At 47.7% G+C, this 21839-nt stretch overlaps 1 protein-coding gene across 1 annotated transcript in view; it reads left to right on the top strand.

The window, feature by feature from the left end:
• The window catches only part of DOC2B (double C2 domain beta), a 141743-nt gene that overhangs the window by 64806 nt on the left and 55098 nt on the right, over positions 1-21839 (top strand). Inside the window, exon 4 of the mRNA XM_054008641.1 lies at positions 5224-5333. Within this exon, the coding sequence (XP_053864616.1) occupies positions 5224-5333 (110 nt within the window). The remainder of the gene's footprint in view (positions 1-5223; positions 5334-21839) is intronic.

The raw sequence follows: 21839 nt of genomic DNA on the forward strand, positions 1-21839 counted from the left end.
AATGGCCAGAGTGAGGATTGAACTCTCCCACTTTACACCCAATTACAGTGGAAATTGCTGCTCGCTCAGCCTGTCCTTGTGCCAGGGAATTAATGGAAAAGCCCTACCTGAAATCAGCAGTCCTCTTCTACAGAGTGATGTGTCATTCTCCTCCCCAACAGGGGGAGGGAAAAAAGGTCTACATTGTATTAAGCTCAATCCATCATTATCACTGTGGGGGGGAGGAGGAGGCGGCGTCAGGAGAGGGAACACGACCTGTCTTAAAATCGATCGTCCTTTCAGCACAGGGATTCTGCTCTCTTCTTTCGCCCAGAAGGCGTTCTGGGCTCCAAGATGAAAGCCAGTGATGGAATGAAGCTGTTCAGGGAGCGCTCATTCGGGCTACGTGAACTCAGCACTGGTGAAAGATGTTGGGTTGGCAGCCTGGAGATGAGGCCCCTCTTTTCTCTAGCTCCTGAGGATGATTAAAATGGTGGGGAGTGGTGCGGCAAGGTGCCCTGCACTTCTGCTGCCCCACCAGTGGGGAGGAAAGTGGCTTGGCCAGTTAGGTCAAAGGGAATCTTTCCATTGACCTCAGCAAGTTCTGGTTCAGGCCCCCATTGAGTACTTAGCCCTCTCCATGGAGATTGTCAGCTTGTGCAGGTTGGGATGTGCAGCATCTGTGACGTGGCCTGAGACCCACCAAAAAAAGAACAGGAGTACTTGTGGCACCTTAGAGACTAACAAATTTATTTGAGCATAAGACCCACCAGACTCATTTCCTGCAGGCCCCTGGCTGGAACATCTTTCAGCTCAAGTTTAAAGCAGGCCGTGGAAAGGACCATGAAGGGTGGGGATAGGTGGGACAATTTGCCATCCAGTATTCCTCTGAAAGAGCCTCTTTCACTCCCAAATGGGTTGTGCGCAAAGGTAATACATTTCCCCTAGAGTAAGGGATGAAGCCGCCTTCCTCCCTCGCTTGGAAAGCGCCAGTATTTCTTTCATTTGTGGAGATGATGGGGCACAGTTGTCACACCAGTTCTTTGCTGCTGTGGTTGCATGAGCCCGACCTGGGAACGTATTAGTAAACATCATTCCAGCTAGAAGCTGGAATTGCAGTGCTGCTACGCCTCACTTTGTGCTGCCAGCAGAGGGGTACAACTGATGCCCAGTCAAGTAGGCTGTGCTATGTGAGAGATGTGGGGGATGAGGTGTGTGGCTTTCTTCCTAAACCCTGGGAGGGCATGAGGTTTGGTTACGCCATTTTACATCCAGCAGCAGTATTTGTCTCTGTGATCCCCACTGGCTGACTACATGCTGGGCAAGTATTGCCTTGTATTTGTTTGAATTTACATTCTGTTCATTCACTGACATCCTCCTTCCCCCGTGCCTCCCCCCAAAAAGCCTCTTTAGCCGACAGACCCAAAAGCTCTAGCTTTTTCCAGGGTCTCTCTGTACTCACAGGCTACTGCTTGGCTTTCTTGCTTTTGCATCTGCCTCTCTCTCGGGGTCTGTCTGTTCTCAGTTTCTGTGTGTTCTGCCTTCCTTCACACCCGCTTGGTCACAGTGCCCATGCGGTGCTGGTTTCTGGGCAGAATCTGTTGGGCCTTGTTTTAAGTGTTGCCCCCTAAGTGTTTCTTACAAACTATCTTAAGCGAAGGGTGAGTTCACACATCAGTTGGAAGAAGGTTTTACCTCAGCCCATAACAAGGTTTCACCCAGCTCTGAACATTTTCTCTGGTGTTGTGTCTTTCGTTATTTGTTCCTGTTACTTTGTAAATTAAAAAATAAAAATAAAATACAAGGCTTAATTTATACCATCCTACAGCTTGATAATGCCTCTACTTTTCCTGTCTTCTGCTTTTATTTGCTGCAGCAGCATTTCACATCAGCCTTTGCTTTGGCCATGTCCAGCTTTGCCAGGAGTGTGATGTGATATCTAAAATAAAGAGCAACGGAAGTAACTAGTCCATTAGTTCAGATGGCATTGTTTAAATCAGGCTTTGTTTGGCCATTGCTGCATATTCTGGGCAGCTGAGGGCCTGCACCCAATTTATTCTTGCTCTGTATTTTCCTACCATAGCTAGAAATTGTTTAAAGTGACATGGATTATGTATCCATTTCCTTAATGCTTTATAGTTTTATTGCCCGTCTTCATCGCATTTTTGTTTTATTCTGCTGGATATTCTTCCTAACCAGTCCATCTACTGTTCGCAATGGTTATACAATGGCAGCATAGGTATTTTCTTTTGGTTACCCTGGTATTGTCAATTACAAGTGTTCAAAAATTACAAGTCAGCTCCTCCTTTCCCCCCAATATCATGAGATTATTTTTTTTTTTAAATATTGGGCTTTGGGGCGGATTTTCCCTCCTACATTTTCAAGCTTTTCTATGCAACCAGAAGGGCTAGAAAGTTACACGGGGGAAAAAACAAACAAACTGACGTTCTAACATGATCACCTGACTCCAGGAGCTGGGGCTTTGAGAAAAGCACCAACTATCATAAGAGTTTTGAAACAATCGTCTGAGTTGGCAAGACTGCCCTGAAAGAGCAATTATAAGAGATAATTGACAAGTCTCACTTTAAGATGATTTAAAAGGACTTCAGAGCTGGGGAAAGATGGAGGGTTGACAGTTCTAGAGCATGAAGTCCCCTCTCTGGTCCTGATTCTAAGCAAGTGTGTTTGCTTTTAAAAAGATGCTGAGGTTCATCTTGTTATAGCATATGCACAAATCCCACTGAAGCCAATGGGGCTCAATCATTTGCTTGCAGTTAGGTATGGACTTAAGGACAATGCTGGATCAGGGCCTTTCTCCACAGAGCAGGTACAGCATGGTACCCCGGCTTGTTCTGTAAAGGACTGCCATAACTTAGCAAAGCCAATGAAAAGAGTCCCGATCCAGGTTGACGCTGGCCCTTTAAGAGGGAGCAGGGCCAGTGCCCCTGTGCTGCATCAGCTGACCCAAATTAGGCTTTAAAAGGGGACGCCTGGGGTGTGTGGGGAGAGACCTATTAATGAGAGCGATCCAGTGAGTCAGAGTTAGGAAGCTATAGGCACAGGAGCATCAGGGCTGCGAGAGCCCCGGGAGGGGTGACAGTGGGAGCCTGAAAGGTGAAGCCGAAGGGGAACCATCCTTGGGTATGTAGCCCACAGAGAGCTGAAGAGCTGAATTTGTTTTGTTTAGGTGGGGACAGTAGAACTGCCTAAGAGAGACTGTGGGTGTGGTAGTGGCCCCTTTGGGAAGAAGCCCTTGTTACTATCCTGTTCACACACTGCACTGGGCTTTGGATCAGACCCATAGTTAGGAGATAGGTGTCGTCTCCATTGCCTTTCTGTCCTGGACACCACTACTGAAAGTGCCAGCTGGGGAGATGGTTCGTGATGTGGCTTTTCTCTGTTCTCCAACTTACGACCTGTAAATGTCCTGCTGGTCCGCAGAATTGGCCAGAAGCCCGTGCAGGGAAAAAGACAGCCTCTTATTGTTTCATTGTAGTGGTGTGGGGCTACTAAATACAGATTTTCCACCATCAAGATTTGGACTCGGACACTTAATTTTGGCCTCTACATTGGCAGCCCCTGGGTTTTTCAAACTCTGGAGCAAACTGAATGATCTGGGAACCTTTTCATCAAGAGGTTCAGCCAAGGGGTATGAAAATGAATTCCTCACGAGCCTGTTTTCTGGCAAAGCTCCATAGGACTTGTATGCTGACGAGAGACCCTTAAACAGGCCTGTGCTTTGACTCATCTCATAGGCAGAAGGCAGCTGGGATGCTCTGGTGATCGCCACTGGGAGTGGAACACATTCCCAGTAAGCTTCCTAGCACCTGTTCTAGGCTAACATTTAGGTATTGGGTAACTGTGCTCTAGGATGCGGCCAGCGCTCGTAACAGGTGGAGCAGACTTCCCACGAGGCCTTGCAATGAATGAGCAATGATTTAATAATGTGCACTGAGAGAAGAACAAAAAAAGGAAAATAAATCCATCCAAACAATGGCTCTTGGAAGCGTCTCAATAATGCGCTAATACAATATACTCCTTGGGATGGTTACTTATTTTCAGAAATGGATCTGATGTACTGGCACAGCGGTGTGTTTTTTAGTGACACTCCATTATGGTGCCAATGCTTTTTGGAAAAGGCCCTGGGCCGTTTTAGAATTTCATTATAGTATCCTGCTGCACGAGGTCTCGTCCCTGGTTTGACACTGTTGCGCAGGAGTTAGACTGAGGGTTTCTAGCTGTTACGGCCTTGTCTGTGCTAGAAAACTGGACCACTAACATTGGAACTGGTGGGTTAGCATCGCTGTCTGCATAGCCGTGCTGCTTTGGGTCTATTGTGTTTTTTCCATTGCCCACATTAGTCCTGTGTGCCTTTTTTTGCTGTCACAATGTCCCTTGGGTTCCTAGGCTGTGCTTTCCAGTGCAGCTTCTTGAAAGCAGTGCGCTAAGTGTAGCGAGTCGGTCAGGCCTGCGAGGAGTTGCTGTGAACCCTTCTCCAGCTGGTCCCAAAGGGGCTGTGTTACACTTGGGGACTCTGGGACTTGACACCAACACTGTCCCTCACAAGCTCCCACGCCGAGCCTTGACATGTGTCTCTAGTTTCCTCTTGCCTTGTTAGGGTGGTAATTGCCCTCTGCTATGGCGCTGTGCCATGTCCCTCCGGTACAACTGATGTGACCTGGGGTTAAAAACAAGCTGCCACATCTAATTAAACGTGCATCCAGGAAACGGTTCTGGGTCTGCCAGGAACTGTAGCTGCACTAAACACAGGGATGCAAATAAACATCCAGACCAGCAAACTTTTTTTTTTTAAAATAAGCCTGAGTTGATTCTACCCTATTCTCCCCTCCCTCCCCCATATAAATGAAGTCCCTGGTCTCCTACTGCTCTTTTCCAAGCTGCCCATGATCTTGCTGCTTATTGTACAGGGTGTTGGATGGATAATTGGATTGCTCTATAAATGACCCACAAGGCCACAGCCTTTGTGCACCTCCAGTTACCTGCCGCACCAGCCTGGTTGAGGGGGATTTTTGCTATCCCGTGTGGGGGGATCAGCAGGGTGGTGCAAAGTTGCTAGATGAGTATTGGAACTGAGGGCCAAAGGAGAGCTGCTCGAGTATGTTGCTTCATCATTTCATGGCCTGTGTTTAGTTTCCCAAGTGTTTATTCATCATCTGCATCCTGTAACTAAAGCAGTTACCTGGGGCAGGCTACCTAACCAGGTGTATTATTTGCTTTTTCCAGGCGAATAAGCTAAGAACAAAAACTTTGCGGAACACTCTGAATCCCACCTGGAATGAAACCCTCACTTACTATGGCATCACGGACGAGGATATGATTCGCAAGACGCTAAGGTAAGTGTAACCCTGGGGACATCTCGTGGAGATGCAGGTGGAGCGGGTCATATGTCTCGTTATTTGGAAAGAAAGCTTTCTTTGTACTCACTTGATCTATGTGTGGGAAGGGATCGAATGCATATTGTAGTGATGCGTTGAGAGGGGAAGCCAGTGAAATCCCCACTCCATACTCCTGCTGTCACCAATCTGCACTGGTGTGAATAGCCAGCCAAAAAATCAGGCCCATTGTATTTCAGCTAAATCTGAGCACCTTCAGTCAGCCACATACCACATTGCACCAAGGTGCCCACCAGTTGAGAAAAGATGTGACATGTTCATCGAGATTACCGGGCACCCAGCTTCAGTGGCCTAAAATCTTCACTACTAGCAGCCGTGGCTGGGATGCTCAAAAGAGCTCAAGGGAGTTAAGTGCCCAGCTCTCATTGAAATGGATTGGAAGCCAGACATCTTACCTTCTTCAGACCTCTTTGAAAGTGCCAGCCCATGTAGCTAGCAGATCTTTCAGGCTATGCCAGGCCTGGGATGTGTTTATAATGGAATATCAATAATTAGGGTACAACACAGAAGGCTCCCTTTGGCTGGTGTCGAGCTGTCACCTGTGCATGTGCTGTTCAGACTGCAATCCTGATAGGACATTTATAGCTCCTTCTCTCCAGCAGATCGAGAGATAATTATTATTTCCCAAGGCCCCTCATTTGCACACTCCTCCTGCAGGGATCAATCACAGCCCTTCGGTGACAGACATTTGATTTATAAGCTGCCTGGATTTGAATAGCTGGTGAAGAGCCCTATAGCATTTCATCATTACAAGCTTCGTAATTTATCAACTTGGGGTCTGATCTGCAATTGTTTTAACCTTATAATTCCCAAAGCTGCTAAACTTACCTTATTTATTTATTGCTTCTTGCTGAGTTGCAGATCTTTATTTGAAGATGAGTTTTGGAGGAGGGCATACATGCATTTGTAAATTGCTGTAAAACTAAACGGAACTTGATTTAACTTGGCAAAAATATGAGGAATCTGATCTCTTGCAATCAGAGCAGTGTCCTGCCAGGTCAGGGCTTGGATGGGACACCTGCAGGGAGTGGTGGCAGGGCATTCAGTAGACTCTGTTCCTTTTTCTGAACCTTGCATGGCACTGGCAGTGTGGAAATGCTGCCTTTCCGATGGGATGCAACACTGAAGTCCCTTTAGCCACACACAGATGTTTGTCACAAAGTCTTGGCTAGCTTCCCGTTTGGGATAACTCCCTGCTACCTAACTACATCCCCTCACTTCAACTGGCTCTGCTTAACTGGGACCCACTCATTTAACCCTTGCTCTTGCTATTAGGGCATGATCTAAAGGCAATTGAATTTAATGGAGAGACTTCTATTATCCTTTAGCGCTGGCCTTTTAAACCATTGCTGTGCTCAATCCCAGTGGTGGGGTATTGAATCCTTATGTATATGATCTGTAAATCTCTTTGATCTAGCTCCGTGTAGAAGGAAATCAGTGTAATATATACTATGCAAAATCCTTCTTTATTTTATTGCATCTAGGATTGACAGCTTTCTAGCTCCATGGCTGAAACCTGAACGTCTTTACTTAAAGTATATGCTGTGAATTTATTTTTTCATGGAAGCAATGAAAACATATCACTGTAACAAAGTTAATACTAGTAGGTGAATTTGGATTCTGAGCTCGCCTGTCATCCATAACTCACATACTGATGAGAAATTTATCTCTCTGGATTATTATTTCACATGGAAAATATTAGTCATGCTGAAAGTGCTGTGGGCTTCTCAGGCTGGAAAGCCTGTGTTTTATTATTTTTTTTCCCTCCATGCCTTTGAAGTTTTCAGCTAGTTCGAGTGTGAAAATCGGTTTATAGAAAGATGCCTGGCTGAGTTGTTTGTTGAAATGCACTGGGGAGAAAAAGTGTTTTGGATCCAGACCACCTTTCCATCAGCTCTCTTAATTGTTTCTTCCTGAGGAAATGCCATCTGGCCAGCCCCACTGGGGTGGCGTGTTCATCTCTTGGGACCAGACAGGTGCAGTGTAGGAATGGAGCCTCTGTGTTTGAAAGTTTTTAATCTCTCCGTTCTCCTCCTGGTGGAATTATAATTCCTAGTACATCCCTGATCTTGGGATCTGACACAGCTGTCGTCTTCCTCGTCAGCTGGTGGTGTGTTCGTACAGCCTCTAGCACAAGGGAATACTGGTCCGTGACAGGAGCTCCTATGCACTATGGCAATACAACCAATTATTAGTAATAATAACTGGCAGAGAGGATTATCTTCCTCTTTCCTCTATTCCCCGGTTTCCCTGCGCAGGGGTCGAGAGCCCCAACTTTCACCTGTGAGAACAGGCTTTGTTACAGCTTCCTGCTGCCTCAAGCTGTGTTCTCCCTTCCAGGAGTCTGGAAGCCGGGACGCTATAGAGAATTTGAACCACAGAGGTGGGCTGCTTTGGGGAAAGACGTTAATAAAATGTGGGGGGTGGCACCATTTCGGTCTGATGGCAGTCCCAGTGGCTAGAGCATTGGAATGGGGCACTGGAGACCTGGGTTCTGCCACTGGCTCACAGTTGGACCTTGGGCAAGTCACTTTCCCTCTCTCGGTTCCCCCATCTGTAATGAAGATAATAATATTTACTAAAGTACTTTTGAGATCTACAGATTACCAAGTGCTGTGTAAGAGCCATGTGTATATTGCGATTTTCCTACATTACATCCCATCTCAGCACGTAATTTGCTGCCCCAGGTGATACCATATGCTCTATCACCCCCACATTCTGCATTCAGTGGTAGCCTCCTTCTGATGCTTTGGAGCACAATTAGAATCACTGGAGAGTACAACTGGGTGTGCAAACCCCTCTCTGAATTCCTTCCCAATCCCTAAGGTGGTCAGCTGAACCCCTTAATCATGAGGTTTTGTTGCCCTGCCGGAACATGTGCAACCTCACATGCTGTTGGTTATTAAATTATCCAGCATTGGTAAGTCCAAATACAGGATCTAACTATGACTTCCAGCAGCAGTGAGTTCCTCAGGCTTCTGAGCATGCATAAAGCAATGGTCTCCAAACTGTGGGGCGTGTCCCCTAGGGGTGTGTGGAGGAATGTCTAGGGCATGGTGGGGCCCGGGCCAGTGCCCGTGGGAATTGGGGACGGTGCACCCTGGCCAGCCCTGCTCTGCCCCCAGCTCCGCTCCAGCCCCGGCAGCAACTCCAGCTCCTGGCCCAGGGGGGCACAGACACATTACATTAGTGGTAAGGGGGGGCGCCAGAGGAAAAGTTTGGGTACCACTGGCATAAAGGGCTGACAAGAGCTATCTTGATACTTATAACTAAGGCTGCGATTCTGTAACTTCTGCAGCGCTGGTGCGGCTGACCCCAGAGCTGCCCGAGCAGCGGCTGGTCCTGGAGGTGGTCGGGAAAGCAGTCCCCGGGGGGCTTGGGGAAGCAGGCCGCTGGGGGCAGTCAGCTCCCACCGCTGGCACAGGGGTCCCCAGAGCAGCAGAGCCCCAGGGCCAGAGATTTAGTCGTCATGGGTATTTATAATAAAAGCCATGGACAGATCACAACGAATAAATAAAAATTCACGGCCCCTGACCTGGCCATGGGTATTTTTAGTAAAAGTCATGACTATATCTTAGCCTTACTTATAACCACACCAATGAAATGGCAAAGAGAGACAAAAGGAAATGACATGAGGAAGCAGAGGAGTGTCAGTGACTGGGGAGATGAGAAATCTGGACCCCATGTAACAGCCTGAGAGGAGCAGAGCTGTGGTCTTGGTCTGTCACCTTCTTGTTGCTTAGGCGATTCTGGACCACGTCTGGGTCAGAGTCCTGGTTTCTGGCTGATGAGATACCAAAAGCGATCTTTGGTTTGTTTTTGTTCATTTATTTTACCACCACTTTGGTGCCTGTTTAACAGGAATCAGTCCTGGGCAACACACCAACACACACAGCACAAAGATTTTTTGTTTTTCCTCTCCTTCCCTGGGCAAAATTTGACATTTCTCCCTCTCCGTAACATCTCCGACTCTAGCCTATGGCACAAAACATCTAATGTCGCTTGATCGCACCCTGCCTACACTATGTAATAACAACTACAGTCTTTGCTAGCTGACTGGGAGACTAGTAACACCTCTTAGACAGCAAACCAGACTCTGTGGGGATGTGGTCAAGCAGCTGAGACCCCTCTTAGTACCATCCGGGCCAGGAACCTAGATAGGAATCGCACCCCGCTGTTGTATATGGAGAAGAGAAGTCTCATGTCCCCCAGCACATCCATCCAACATAGCTCAGGATTTGGCCCACAGAAATTTTGAGCCTCTTGAGCCTGATTCCGATCCCCTGTATGCTGGTACAAATTGGGAGTAACTCCGTAGAAGTCAGGGAGTCACACAGGTGTCAGCGAGAGGAGAATCAGTTGTCTTGTACATGCATGTGCCAGAGAAGGATTGTACCTTCAGGCTTGCCAGACATACCACTATACCCATTTGTATATGTGTGCACGTACATGTAACGGTATGGCTAAGAGATTTGGGCACCAAATCCAATTAAAATTACTGGGAATTGAGTTTCCAAATCCCCTAAGCAGCTGTAAAAACCCCTGCATTATCACTCTTGATAGGAAACATACCTGTTCCAGATGTGAGTGTTCTAACCACAGGCGAAATAAAAATGTCCTCCTCTCCATTGGCACCTTTAAAAAAATAACTGAATTATTTGCAGCTCCTAAGACGGGAAGTAGCCAGGGTGCTTTGGAAGGTAGGTGAAGGTCATCACTATCCCACCCCATTTACAGTCTCCATTATTAATAGGTATTAATATTAACAACACTTAACACCCCTACATCACCAAAGTGCTTTATAAGCATTAATAATAATAATAAATCATTATCGTCTGTCTTCCGTCCAAGGCCCAGAGAGATTGGTTTCAAGCTTGTTCCCAGAGCTGGATGAAAAGGGGGAATGTTTGGAAATGTCAAAGCATTTTGTTTTGACACTTTCTAACCAAGCCATTTCAGTATTTAATCTCAAATCAACATTTTGGTTTTGGAAAGGTCAATTCGAAACAGTTTGTTCAACCCAAACAACATTTTTTCTGTTTTTAATTTCAGTGAGAAAAAGCGGGGGAGGGCGGGGAACAGTTTTAGAAATTAATTTTTTCCAGGTTTTTCAGTTTGAACTCAGTTATTCTCAGCTCAAATTGTTAGCTCGAGTGTTTTTGCTTTAAAAAAATGGCGCTTTTTGTTAACTGTAAGTCCTATAACTGAGTAAGTGTCAAGTCAAGGGTCCTGGATGCTGAAGTCCTTTTGTTTATCCCTAGAATAGGTACAAGGAAGGGCTGTTTGAGTTTCCTCATTTGTCCTCGTGGCAGGACCATTTCTAAGGGCTTGGCTACACTTGTGAGTTACAGCACATTAAAGAAGCTCCGGGCGCACTAGCTCACTACCTGTCCACACTGGCAAGGCATGTAGAGCACTCGGACTCCACGGCTACAGCGCTGCTGGTACCCACCTCGGTGAGTGGAATAACGTTTGCTGCGCCCCCGCTGGAGCGCCCTGATGTCCGGGTGAACGAGGTGTTGCATTACTGCGCTCTGATCAGCCTCCGGAAACGTCCCATAATCCCCTTCAGTCAAGTGGCCACTCTTGTCATTGTTTAGGATATGCCCTTGGAAAGCTCCGTTTGACAGCTGGCTGTTTATCTGCTCCAAGACAAAGCAACCATTACTGTGGAATGCTGTGTGTGAGAGAGAAGGGTGGGGGGGGGAGAGGTCTGCTGCTGTCTGAACTTACAAGACAGCATGCTGACATGCTCTCAGCCCCCAAAAACCCACTCTCTCCCCCCTCACATACACACAACACTCCCTGTCACACCCCACCCCACCCCCATTTGAAAAGTATGTTGCAGCCACTTGCATGCTGGGATAGCTACCACAATGCACTGCTCTCTGTGGCCGTTGCAAGAGCTGCTAATGTGGCCAGGCCAGCGTGCTGTCAGCTGTCAGTGTGGACAGACTACAGCGCTGTCCCTACTGCACTCTACGAAGGCTGGTTTAACTCAAAGCGCTCTACATCTGCAAGTGTAGCCATGCCCTTAGTGTGAGAGGAGAGATACTTCTTCAAAGAGGCTAAGGATTGCATGGTCCATGCTGAGGTTGCCAACAAAAGGGTCAGTTAGTACCAACTTTGTTGCTAAGGGAACACCTATAGAGTCAGACTGAGATGACCCATAGGTCACCACAAAGCCATTGGATGGGATCAATGAAAGACTCCACGACCTGTTGGCAATCCCACAAGCCTCGCAGACTCCTGAGTCACAGTTTTAAACCTGTAGGTATCACCAGACAGAGGCATTAGGTTTTGAATTAAAGGTGCCTGTGTGATCACAAATTAAAAAGAGGGTAGCTTCTGAGCTTTGAGGTGTGTTCTCCCCAGATGCAAGGGGAGCCAGTCGTGTTTGGAAAGCGAATATCTCCCCTGTAATTTGTGATATGATCTCTGTTATTGCTGAGTTCGTAAACTTGCCTGGTTTTTAGGGCAGTTGCTTGTATCACACCAAATCAGCCTCGGTCACACACAGGATTAAATACTAGACAGCTAGGGGTTAAACTGGCTGACACCGCTCGTCTGGCAGGAGCAGCTGCAGCTTGTGTCTATTACAATCCCTCCCAGAGCTAACATCCAGCTGTGCCAGTGTGAAAAGAGTCACCTGTGCGGATTTGCTCTCCCAATCTCCTAACTTAAGCCAGTGTGATTCATGGCTGCGTAACAGAGGATGCCACTGATATTCTAGTTGACGGTAATAACCTGGTTTGATCAGCAGCAGAGAACACCATATGAGAAAAGAGGTGAGGGATCACAAAGGAATGACGCATGGGTAGGAAAAGAGGAGGCGGTGCCAGCAGCACACGCTGCATGCTCTGGGCAATAGGATCTCTGTATCTTACTGTTGCTGCTGTTTGGTGAAGTTCCCTGGGCCCTGGGCTACCCAGCAATGCTTTTCCCATTTGTAGCTTGGTTTGTAGCTCCACGCTGATGGCACCAACCCTCGGCACTTTGCGATTTTCCACCCTCTCACCTCTGCCGTGCAGCGCACCACCAGCAGTGCCCTTTGGCCTGAATGGACCAGGCTGAGGCTAGGACAAGATGCCTCTTTCCTCTCCCCGGTGAAAGTACAGAGCCATCCAGGCTGTTGGCATGTATTCCAGGTGCAACTCAGAAACCGTACATATAGAAGCTGTCTGTTTTCTATGTAGGAACTTAACACGGAGATTCCGCAGAGCTTTGCTCAGAAGCAGCACTAAGGCAATTTGCTGGTTTCTCTCTTTCCCCAGCATGTCTGTAAGTTACTTGCATGAAGGCTCTTGGGCTATGTCTACGCTGGCAAGTGAAAGACAAAACTTTTGTCATTCAGAGGTGTTAAAAAACACACACACGCACCCCGAAAGACAAAAGTTTTGTCGATGACAAGCGCCACTGTGAACAGCACTTCGTCGTCAGGAACGCTCTCTGGCCGACAATGCTAATGCCGCTTGTTGGGGTGGAAGTTTTTTGTTGGCAGGAGAGCCGACAAACAGCGGCTACACTGCGCGCCTTTTAGCGGCATGTGTCACTAAATGCTGCGTATCGTAGACATAGCCTGAGTGTGGTTCCTTTATGCTGCCACTGCTTCCTGTTTCCCTCAGAGATGGTCTGAACGATCCTCTTTAAATTTGGATTTAGAATGATGCTGCAGTCTGCTGTGTGTGCACCACTGCCCCCTCCTGGAGGGAATCAGAACTGCTCGCGTATTATATGCCCTGTACTGTTAGCAGCTGATGGAGATTCTCCTTTCATTCAGGGAAAAGCGGCCTGTGGTGTTGGAGCAAAGGGGTCCCAGTCTTGCTATAAAGTTCCAAATAGCCATAGTGTTAGTAGCACAGTGATACCTGGGAAGTTCTAGGCATTCGAATAGCTTGGATTTCTATAAGGTTTTATGTCATCCCTTGTCTGCCCTGTTTTTTCTCCTCAGTTTTTCAGTCCTCTCAGCTCAAGTAGTCCGCTCTAAAGGGACCGGGCTCAGTCTAACCTCACCTGGTTGCAATTCTGCTGCTTATCTTTTGTATTAAGGTAGAATCTAGAAGCTCCCATTGAGGATCAGGGCCCTGTTATATGAGGTGCTGTACATACACCACGCAAAGAGATGGTCCCTGCCCCAAAGAACTGAGGATAAGACTACAGGTGGCTAGTCCAAGCAGGCTGGGAGCAGAAGGGAAGGCAGAGCTGATTCTGGTAAGAATAGTGAACAGCAGTGGCAGCACACCAGTGTCCTAGCCGTTGCCACTGAGTGTTTTGTAGGTGTCACAGCAGAGGTGAATTTTCAGGGTTTTAGTGCTTTGTGGTGCACTTATGGCATTTGCCCTCCACCAGGGCCAGGTCCCGGCTTTATCTGTGCATCAGTTTGCTTTCTAGGGATAGCTCATGAACAGTTTGGATGCCCAGATGGAGGAAATCAAAGCAGATTAATTCTCGCCTTTTGTCACTATGGTGAATGGGGACCCCCTAGAATTCAGGCAGATGGAATTTACATGTGAGGCACACAGTTATTCTCCATTTGTATTAATTAAGTTTCCCTTCCCCCTCACTGCTGCAGGCAGAGAATCTCTTGTAACTTGAGTGTTGTCTCATTGCGCCAGGCCCCTTTTCTACTCCATAGGATATGGGAGAAGATTGCTCCGCTACTGATACTTAAGTGATCTAATTAGATATCGCATCCCACAATTTGCTGCACTACTGGAGCTGTCCCTTTCATATACCAGATAGAGGCAACTTTTCTGGGAGCTTGAGTGGTGAGTTCGAATTCCGGTAGCTGATTATGGAAATCTCATGCATGCCATTCATGGGCGATTACACAGGGTGCATTCACATTGAGGCTATTTAGCAATAACCTATGCTACTGGGTAAAAGAAAAGAACCAAGTTTTGGACAGGGTGTGAAATTGAATCGTGTGCGCGCGTGCGTGCCCCGCCTCTTGATAAGATATCCAGAGATGGATATAGTTGCTAACTATGCTCAGACGATGGTAAAGCTTTCTGAAAAGCTGCGGGGGATCCTCTAGTTAAAAGCAAGCCTTCAGCTAGGAATAACATCTGCTTGGATGAAAACACTCTGTACAATTCAGGATCTTAAGCCACTTGCTTATGTGACATTCTGAGCCGCCTCCTTTTAGGAAAAGTTAACAGCCAAACTTCTGAAAGTTTGTTCTTCTTTTCCCTGTTAGGTATTAAGATCACATCTTTGCAGCTGCAACTTCCTCAATTAATTAGGTGATAATTAAGGATTGAAATTGTGTCTCTTCTTAGCTCCACACTTCCCAGGAACACCTGGAATACAGTTCTCACTTCTTGGTGTTTGCACTTAACTGACTGAAAACCTTTCTGGGCTCCTGCATCACAAGGAACCGTACATTACACTTGGGGTAACGAATCGCCCACCGGCACTACTCTAAGGGTGTGCATTGAATGGTAAACAGGGCACATGATAAGGGAGCCAAACTTCCTCCAACTTTCAGATTAGCAGCATGGCTAGGGTGACCAGATAGCAAGTGTGAAAAATCGGGACAGGTGGTGGGGGGTAATAGGCCTCTATATAAGAAAAAGCCACAAATATCGGGACTGTCCCTATAAAATCGGGACATCTGGTCACCCTAAGCATGGCCTACCATCCCTCTCGTTTTGAAGGGAGTGGAGTGTGGTTGGAGCATGGGAATTGGGAATCATGGATACTAGTCCCAGCTCCGCCACTAGTGCAACGTGGTGGGACCTTGGGCAAGTTCCTTCCACTTCTGTAGCTGTAAAACGGGACTAGGCCTTCCCTCTGCTAGTGCAGTGGTAGTGGAGAGACCTCCTAACAGATCTCACACATGGGGCAGGGCTTCCTGAGTCCCCAGCACTGCTCCCAGCAGCGCAGCTCATGCTGGGCCATTGGCTCAGCATGGAGCCAGTGGGGAGAGTGCCCCACTGCTGAATCGCTTCTCTGGTGCTGCAGAGTGTGGCAAAAATGTTGGCTTTGGATGTTGTTGGTCCTGGAGAGCCTGGCTCCCTGCCAGAGAGTGGTGGAAAATCCAGAGCAAGTGACCTTTCTTCCACGTGGCCAAGCTGTCGGAAATGGGGCCATTGCATTGGTGCCCAACCAAAGCTACCCAAAGTTTCTGTGAGGTGTGTCCAACTCGATTCATAGAGTTTGAGGTCAGACGAGACCATTGGATCATCTAGTCTGACCCCCCATATAACACAGGATTTCACCCCGCTACCCCTGCTCTTAGCACCATAGCCTGCTTGTGGGCGCAGAGAGCCGGGACAGCCACTCTCCAAAGGGGGTCAGTGGACTTGTGCAAACTGATGCCCCATGTTCCCGAAGGTCTAATGCCACTGCCCTTCTTGCCCTCAGACCTTCTGGGAAGCAGAGTTGTCTCCTGACAGGTTGGAGAGGAGGAAATGTTACCCATACAAGCCAAAGAGCTTGACAGGGCGAGCTAATGACAGCAGCTTCCAGCTGGGGGAGATCAGCTGCCAGCTGCAGCAAGCCTCATTCCATATTTCTCTGATACTTGAGCACCGCAGTACAGCAATTTAGTGTGGGGAAGCCGGGCGGGCGTTGGGTTACAGCTGGTGTTGGGAGTATTGATTTCCTTCCGCCAGAGAACAGTTCTGCTTATTTTAACTGTGGTTACATCTGCACTTGGAGCTGAGCGTGTCATTCCCAGGCCTGGCTGGCTGCCCCAAGTCTGTATTCATCGGAGATGCTAGGTACGTGCATGGGGCAGCCATCCTCTCCCTCCCCTTGGGCCACCCTGGCTGCACACTAGTGTAATGAGAGCTAAGTGCAGGTACATCTCTCTGCAAGCTGGAAATTTCACCCCCAGTTCCAAGTGGAGAGACAGCCTGTTATCGATTATCTAACCCTTCCCCCATCCCTCCCCCCTTTGCAGGTATTGTCTATCCTTCCACCTCCATTTACTGAGGGTGGAGTTGTATGCATAGGAATTACCAGGGGACCCTTCCAGTGTCCCATCACCTTCAGTGACAAGCACCATATGCTACAAGGGGAAGGTACAAGATAGCTTGTGGGAAGTTCACCCTCTAACTAAGGTGGAGGGGAAGGAATTAGACACCTGCAGCTGTAGGTAGAGGTGTGTGGGTGTGCATGAATCCACACAGCTGAATTCACTGCAAATCTATCCCCACCCAAAACTCACGTGACCGGCTGCGTTGAGAGATTACAAGCCCACTTGCCATCCCCTGCATGAAAAATGCTTCCAGCCAAGCAGCCATTTGGAAAGGAGCTGCTGGCTGAATTCTGCCCACCCTGAGTCGCTGAGGTGCCTGTCCTATTATAATAATTCAAGGCTCAAAGTTTAGAAACGCTTGCCAGCATCCCCCTTTCTTCCCCCCTGCATGCGCTTTAAGAGGTCTTCTCTGCATCTCTGCACCAGCAGTTGGGCTGATGGATTAGCATTTTATTGCATGGGATGGAAGGGGGAATTGCATTCTTGATATGTTACTATGGCGACCAGAGCCACAAAGATAACCTAAACCTCTGAATGAATGTACCATGGTTGAAACAGGCTTAGATTCTCAATCTCTGCCTGAAGAGTTTGTGAACAAAAACTGGGAAAGTTTGATAGCGGCGCTTAGTTTGTTTTCCGGAAGAGGCTCAAGGAAGGAATTAAAGAATTGCAGTCCCTGAGATTAGCAGGGCAGCACGGCTCTTTGCAGCCACAGCGCTTTGTACCTGGACTGAGCAGTGAGCAGGGTTTTTGTCTGCCTGAGATTTGTTCTGATGCCCCACTCTGTCCATCCCTCCTACCATGACACAGCTGGTGCCAACATTTATTTATTCATCTAGGCACCCATTCACGAAAGCACTCATTGTTCAAGACAACACTTAAGCACGTGCTTAACTTTAAGCATAGGTTTAAATCCTATTGAAGTCAATGGGACTTATGCATCTGCTTAAAGTTAAGCATGTGCTGACGTGCCTTGCTGAATTAATTTAGCAAAATTTCACATGGAAACATTCACCGTTTTTGGTGGCCACCACATTAACGTGGCAGAGTGAAGTTTTCCATCACAATGATCCGTGTTTATCCATGTTTATCACGTTCATGGGGGAGCCAATATATAAAATTCAAGTAGTCCTTATTTTCATGAAAAATATTTCCCAACCTGCTCATTCCTTTTCTACTGCCTTGTGAGTGGGGAATTCACAGTCAATACCATTTTTATTTAGTTAATTATCTTATTGTCAAGCTGCAGATGAGATCAGACTTCTCACAGATTTACTACAAAGTGGAAATTTTCCTTTTTTCCCCTCCACAGGTTGAGTTTTCTTGGAGGATGTTAAATAAGGTGAACGGGTGTAAGGTTGTGAAATGTTGCACCTCCGCATGCAGCGATGGTGTAAACTGCATCCTCAGGCCATAGGTGTGAAAGATCATTTGCCTTTTCCATGCAGAGGAAGGGCTAAGGCAGGGAGTGTGGCTAAGGCACTGGGTGGGGTCTCGGAAGAGCTGGATTCAATTTTGGGCTCTGCAATAGACTCCCTGCATGACTTTAGCTGTTACCTTTACCTCTCTGTGCCTTAGTATAACAGGCATAAAGACACCTCCTTTGTCATGTCTACTTAGAAAGCCGGTCAGGGCGGAGATGGTCTCTTACTCTGTGTATGTACAGCACCTAGTGCATTGGTATCCCATTGGAGCCTCTAGGCTCTGCTATCATACAAATGCATAATAGCAACTCAGCATGCAAAATAAGACACTGCAGCTTACGCACAACCACACCACATACAGGGTGTGCGTGTGTGCGAATCTAATGTGAAAGTAGCATTTGCTGACTATTTCCTCACTTCAGTTCTTTGTATGACCATAATCTAATGAAAAATGCCAGGTGCGCCGTTGGTAACAGCATGCTTCAAAGCAGCAAGGACGACGGATACGCTTGTTCTAATCAACCCAGCTTCACTGAAAGGCAGCTGTAACAAGTTGAAAGCGCCTGAGCGACGCCCCCTTGGTTTGAGAGGAGATTGCTTGCCAGATGCCTCTTTGGTGCTGAAATTCACCGCCTGGCAGGGAAATTGATGTTGGAGTCTCTTTAATGTAAAAATAATGGACCCAATCAAAGCTGCCGCCATCCCCACCTCTCTGCCGTTTGGGAAGCTGTGTGACTCAGCAGAGCAGAAATGGAACGGGAGCCAAAAATCTTCCTCCCCTCCCGAGCCAAGTCCTCCACGGGCTGGCGGACTCCACACTCGGCTTCAAACGTTGATGGACTGGATCATGCCTTGGTCTAATGCAGCGGTGCAGGGAGTGAAGATACTTCCTTCCTGGAGGCAGTAATGCTGCCTGGATTGTCGCTCCAGACCCTCGGGGAGAGAGCAGGGCTGTTTGCCTCATGCTTTCCCTCCCACATGCTCTCACCTCATGAGTGAGGCTCTGTAGAGCCCTGGCTAACCTGCCTCTGACATGCCCACAGATGATCAGGGTAGGGGCACCCCTGCAAAGGGCTGTGCCAGATTACTCTCCCCCACACTTCGCCCCCAGTGCAGCAGAGACATTGTGTCTCCAGGGTGGCAGAGGAACATTGCTGCTTGCTGAAGGCTGGGCACCAGGAAAGTACAGGTCATTGTCAGCTCAGAGCATCAAAATTCAGCAGCGCTTCGGGGGTGGCTCTGCTTTAACGAACTGAGTCACAGGAAGAGGCGACATTACAAGAGAACAACGATGCTTTGAGGATGTGCTCCGCAAGCCAGTGCGAGCATCCGCAAGAGAAATAAAATGAGGAAACAGCCTAGCAAATTCCCTTGAGAGGGAGGGTTTTATTAATGAATCAGCCCCCTAAAATAACACTTCTACTTCATGTACTGCCTTAGCACTGAGGATTTTGAAGGACCTAATCCAAAGCCTGTTCATTGAATTCAGGGGGCTTTGGATCAGGGCCAAAGTGCTTTGCTAACGGTTAACCCATCCACCGGCCTGGGATGATAGGGAAGTAAAATTCAGGCCTGTAACCAAAGGCACAGAGAGATCAGGTGACTCTTTCAAGGCTATGCAGAAAGTCAGTTGCAGAGTAAGAACAGAACCCAGGGAGTCCAGTCATGTGCTCTAACCTTTTGGACAGTGCCACAGACTGGTGCAGCCAGTGTGCTGAAAGCTACTAGTCCTGCAGTATCCAGCCAGGGCAGGCTTTTGCAAGACAGTGAGTCATTTCATGACTTGCATGACTCTTGTAAACTAGGTGACCACCCCCGGTGATGCCTGGGGTTGATCACTGGTCTGGGCTGGTTGGCTTGCTGTTTTTGAAGTGCTTTTGAATATTGTGTTCAGGCCAGGGCCTTGCTCCTGAGAACCTGGCACTGAATGGAATTGCTGCACCTGAAGCGATGTCGCCACAGAGAAACCTTCCTTAATCAGGCCTGTGTTCCCCCCCCCCCTCCCCTTCTGTCACTTCCCAAAGGATGGTGACATTGGAGGAGGAGGAATGGGAGCGTCTCGCTCGCAGGGGGAGTATCCTGTAATGAGCCAACTCTCACCACTTGCTCATCAGTCTGATCACTTCCCATGGACCAAGGAGGGGGGAGTGTAACCACCAGGGGGGATTATAACCCTTTTTTAAGAACAGCGCGTGGGGCTGACAGGAGAAACTCACCACTTGCAGATGGCTCAATCCAGCTGCCAGACACGTGGCAAGTATAGGAGGACAGGGATGTTCTGCGGCAGGCCGGTGGTGCGTGGAGCATGTATTTACTCCCCTAGCGATAAGGACACGGACACTAGTATTAATGAATCAACCCTCCAAAATAAGACAGCCATTTCGGACTTCACCTAACACCTCGTGACTGAGGCTCTCGAAAGGCCTGATTCAAAGCCCCTTCATTGAAGGCGTGAAGGAAGGAGGATTCCCCTCCTCTTGAATGGGGTCAGGGTCAAGCCCCAAACCATTACTTCTAATTTTTTAAATGTATATTTTGTAAATGAACTTGAGACAATTAGCAGCTACCACTGATTGTCACGCAGACAGGACTCAGCCCCTCTGCCAGCACTCCTCGGCTCAACGCCTGCAGTGCATCCTTACTAGCTTAGCCTCAAACACTCCCCACTCGGGTCCTGAACAGCTCTGCTAGGGCTGCAGTCCCTGACCTGCCACATAACCCTGCTCTTCCATCCCCGTGTGCCCTACTCAACTCTGCCAGCACGTCTCCAGCCTAACAGGCAGTGCCATCTGCTCCTCCAGGCCTGAGCTGTGCTGGTGCACAGAGGCTGCCGGACTTTGGCATGCTGCTCATTCTGAGATGGACAAATGTCAACTGAGATTTTTCCTTTTAGCCTCAGATAGGATTTGAGCCCGAAGGGCGAGGGGGGATGCTAGTGAATGTAACCCTAGGAAACTAAAGTAAAAATTGCCAAACTCCTTGTTTCATGCAAGGAGCATGGGGGAGGGAGCGGGGTCTCTGGGAATGAGATACATCCTAAGCAATTGTCTGGTTTGGGGTGGGGGAACCTGTAATGGAGAGGAGCAAGACTATCATACACAGTATGGAGCAGTAGGGTCTTGCACAACTTAATGAAGTTTAATATGAAGGGTCTCTCAAATAGAAGCAGGCAACTTCTGTTAACATGCATCCTGTCCTTAAATGAAATAAACTTTCCAGATCCTGGAGATCAGCACCAGTCCAAATTCATTTTTCTAACAAAGCCCTTTGATTCTTGGAAACATTTTCCTCTTCTGAATGAATACATTGAAAACAACTGAAGGGTTTGGAAGATGTTTTGTTGAGTGGGGGAAGAGACATGTTTTCATGCCACAGCTGTAACCGAAAAGTTAATGAATTGTCAGATGCTCAGAAGATGTGAGTCATAATGTTTAATTTAAACTAGTGCCCTGTATTTTATCAGTGCATGTGTCATAGAGCAAAGGGAGGAAGGTCTCTTGGAGAAGGGTGTATTATCTGAGACTTCAGAGGTACTCACTTGCTGAGGGGAAAACTGACCTCTCCACTTCCATAATCATCTTTTCACTAGATGCCATAGCGTCGGCATGTTATAAATAGCCAAGATAAACAGAGACCAAAAAACCCCTTATTTCTTGTTTCTAACAAGTTTGAAAATTAAAACACCAATATTTTCCCCTTGGTGCTGTCATCCTAGTGTCTCATTTGTTAGCAGACAAAGGCATAGTGAGATCCAATGGCTGGGGGTTGGAGTTAGACAAATTCAGACTGGAAATAAGATGCCGATTTTTAACAATGAGGTTAGTTAAGCTTTGGACAAAATTATTAAGGGATGTGATGGATTCTCCATCTTTAAACCGAGAATGGATGTCTCTCTAAAAGACACACTTCAGGTCCGCTACGAGCTATGGACTGGATGAACAGATCACTAGGCGAAATTCTCGGATCTGTTTTTATGCAGGAGATCCGACTAGATGGTCTCTTCTGGCCATAAAAATCTATGGGCTTGATTCTCAT

The sequence above is a fragment of the Malaclemys terrapin genome, chromosome 18, assembly GCF_027887155.1.
Source record: "Malaclemys terrapin pileata isolate rMalTer1 chromosome 18, rMalTer1.hap1, whole genome shotgun sequence".
Classification (NCBI taxonomy): Eukaryota; Metazoa; Chordata; order Testudines; family Emydidae; genus Malaclemys; species Malaclemys terrapin.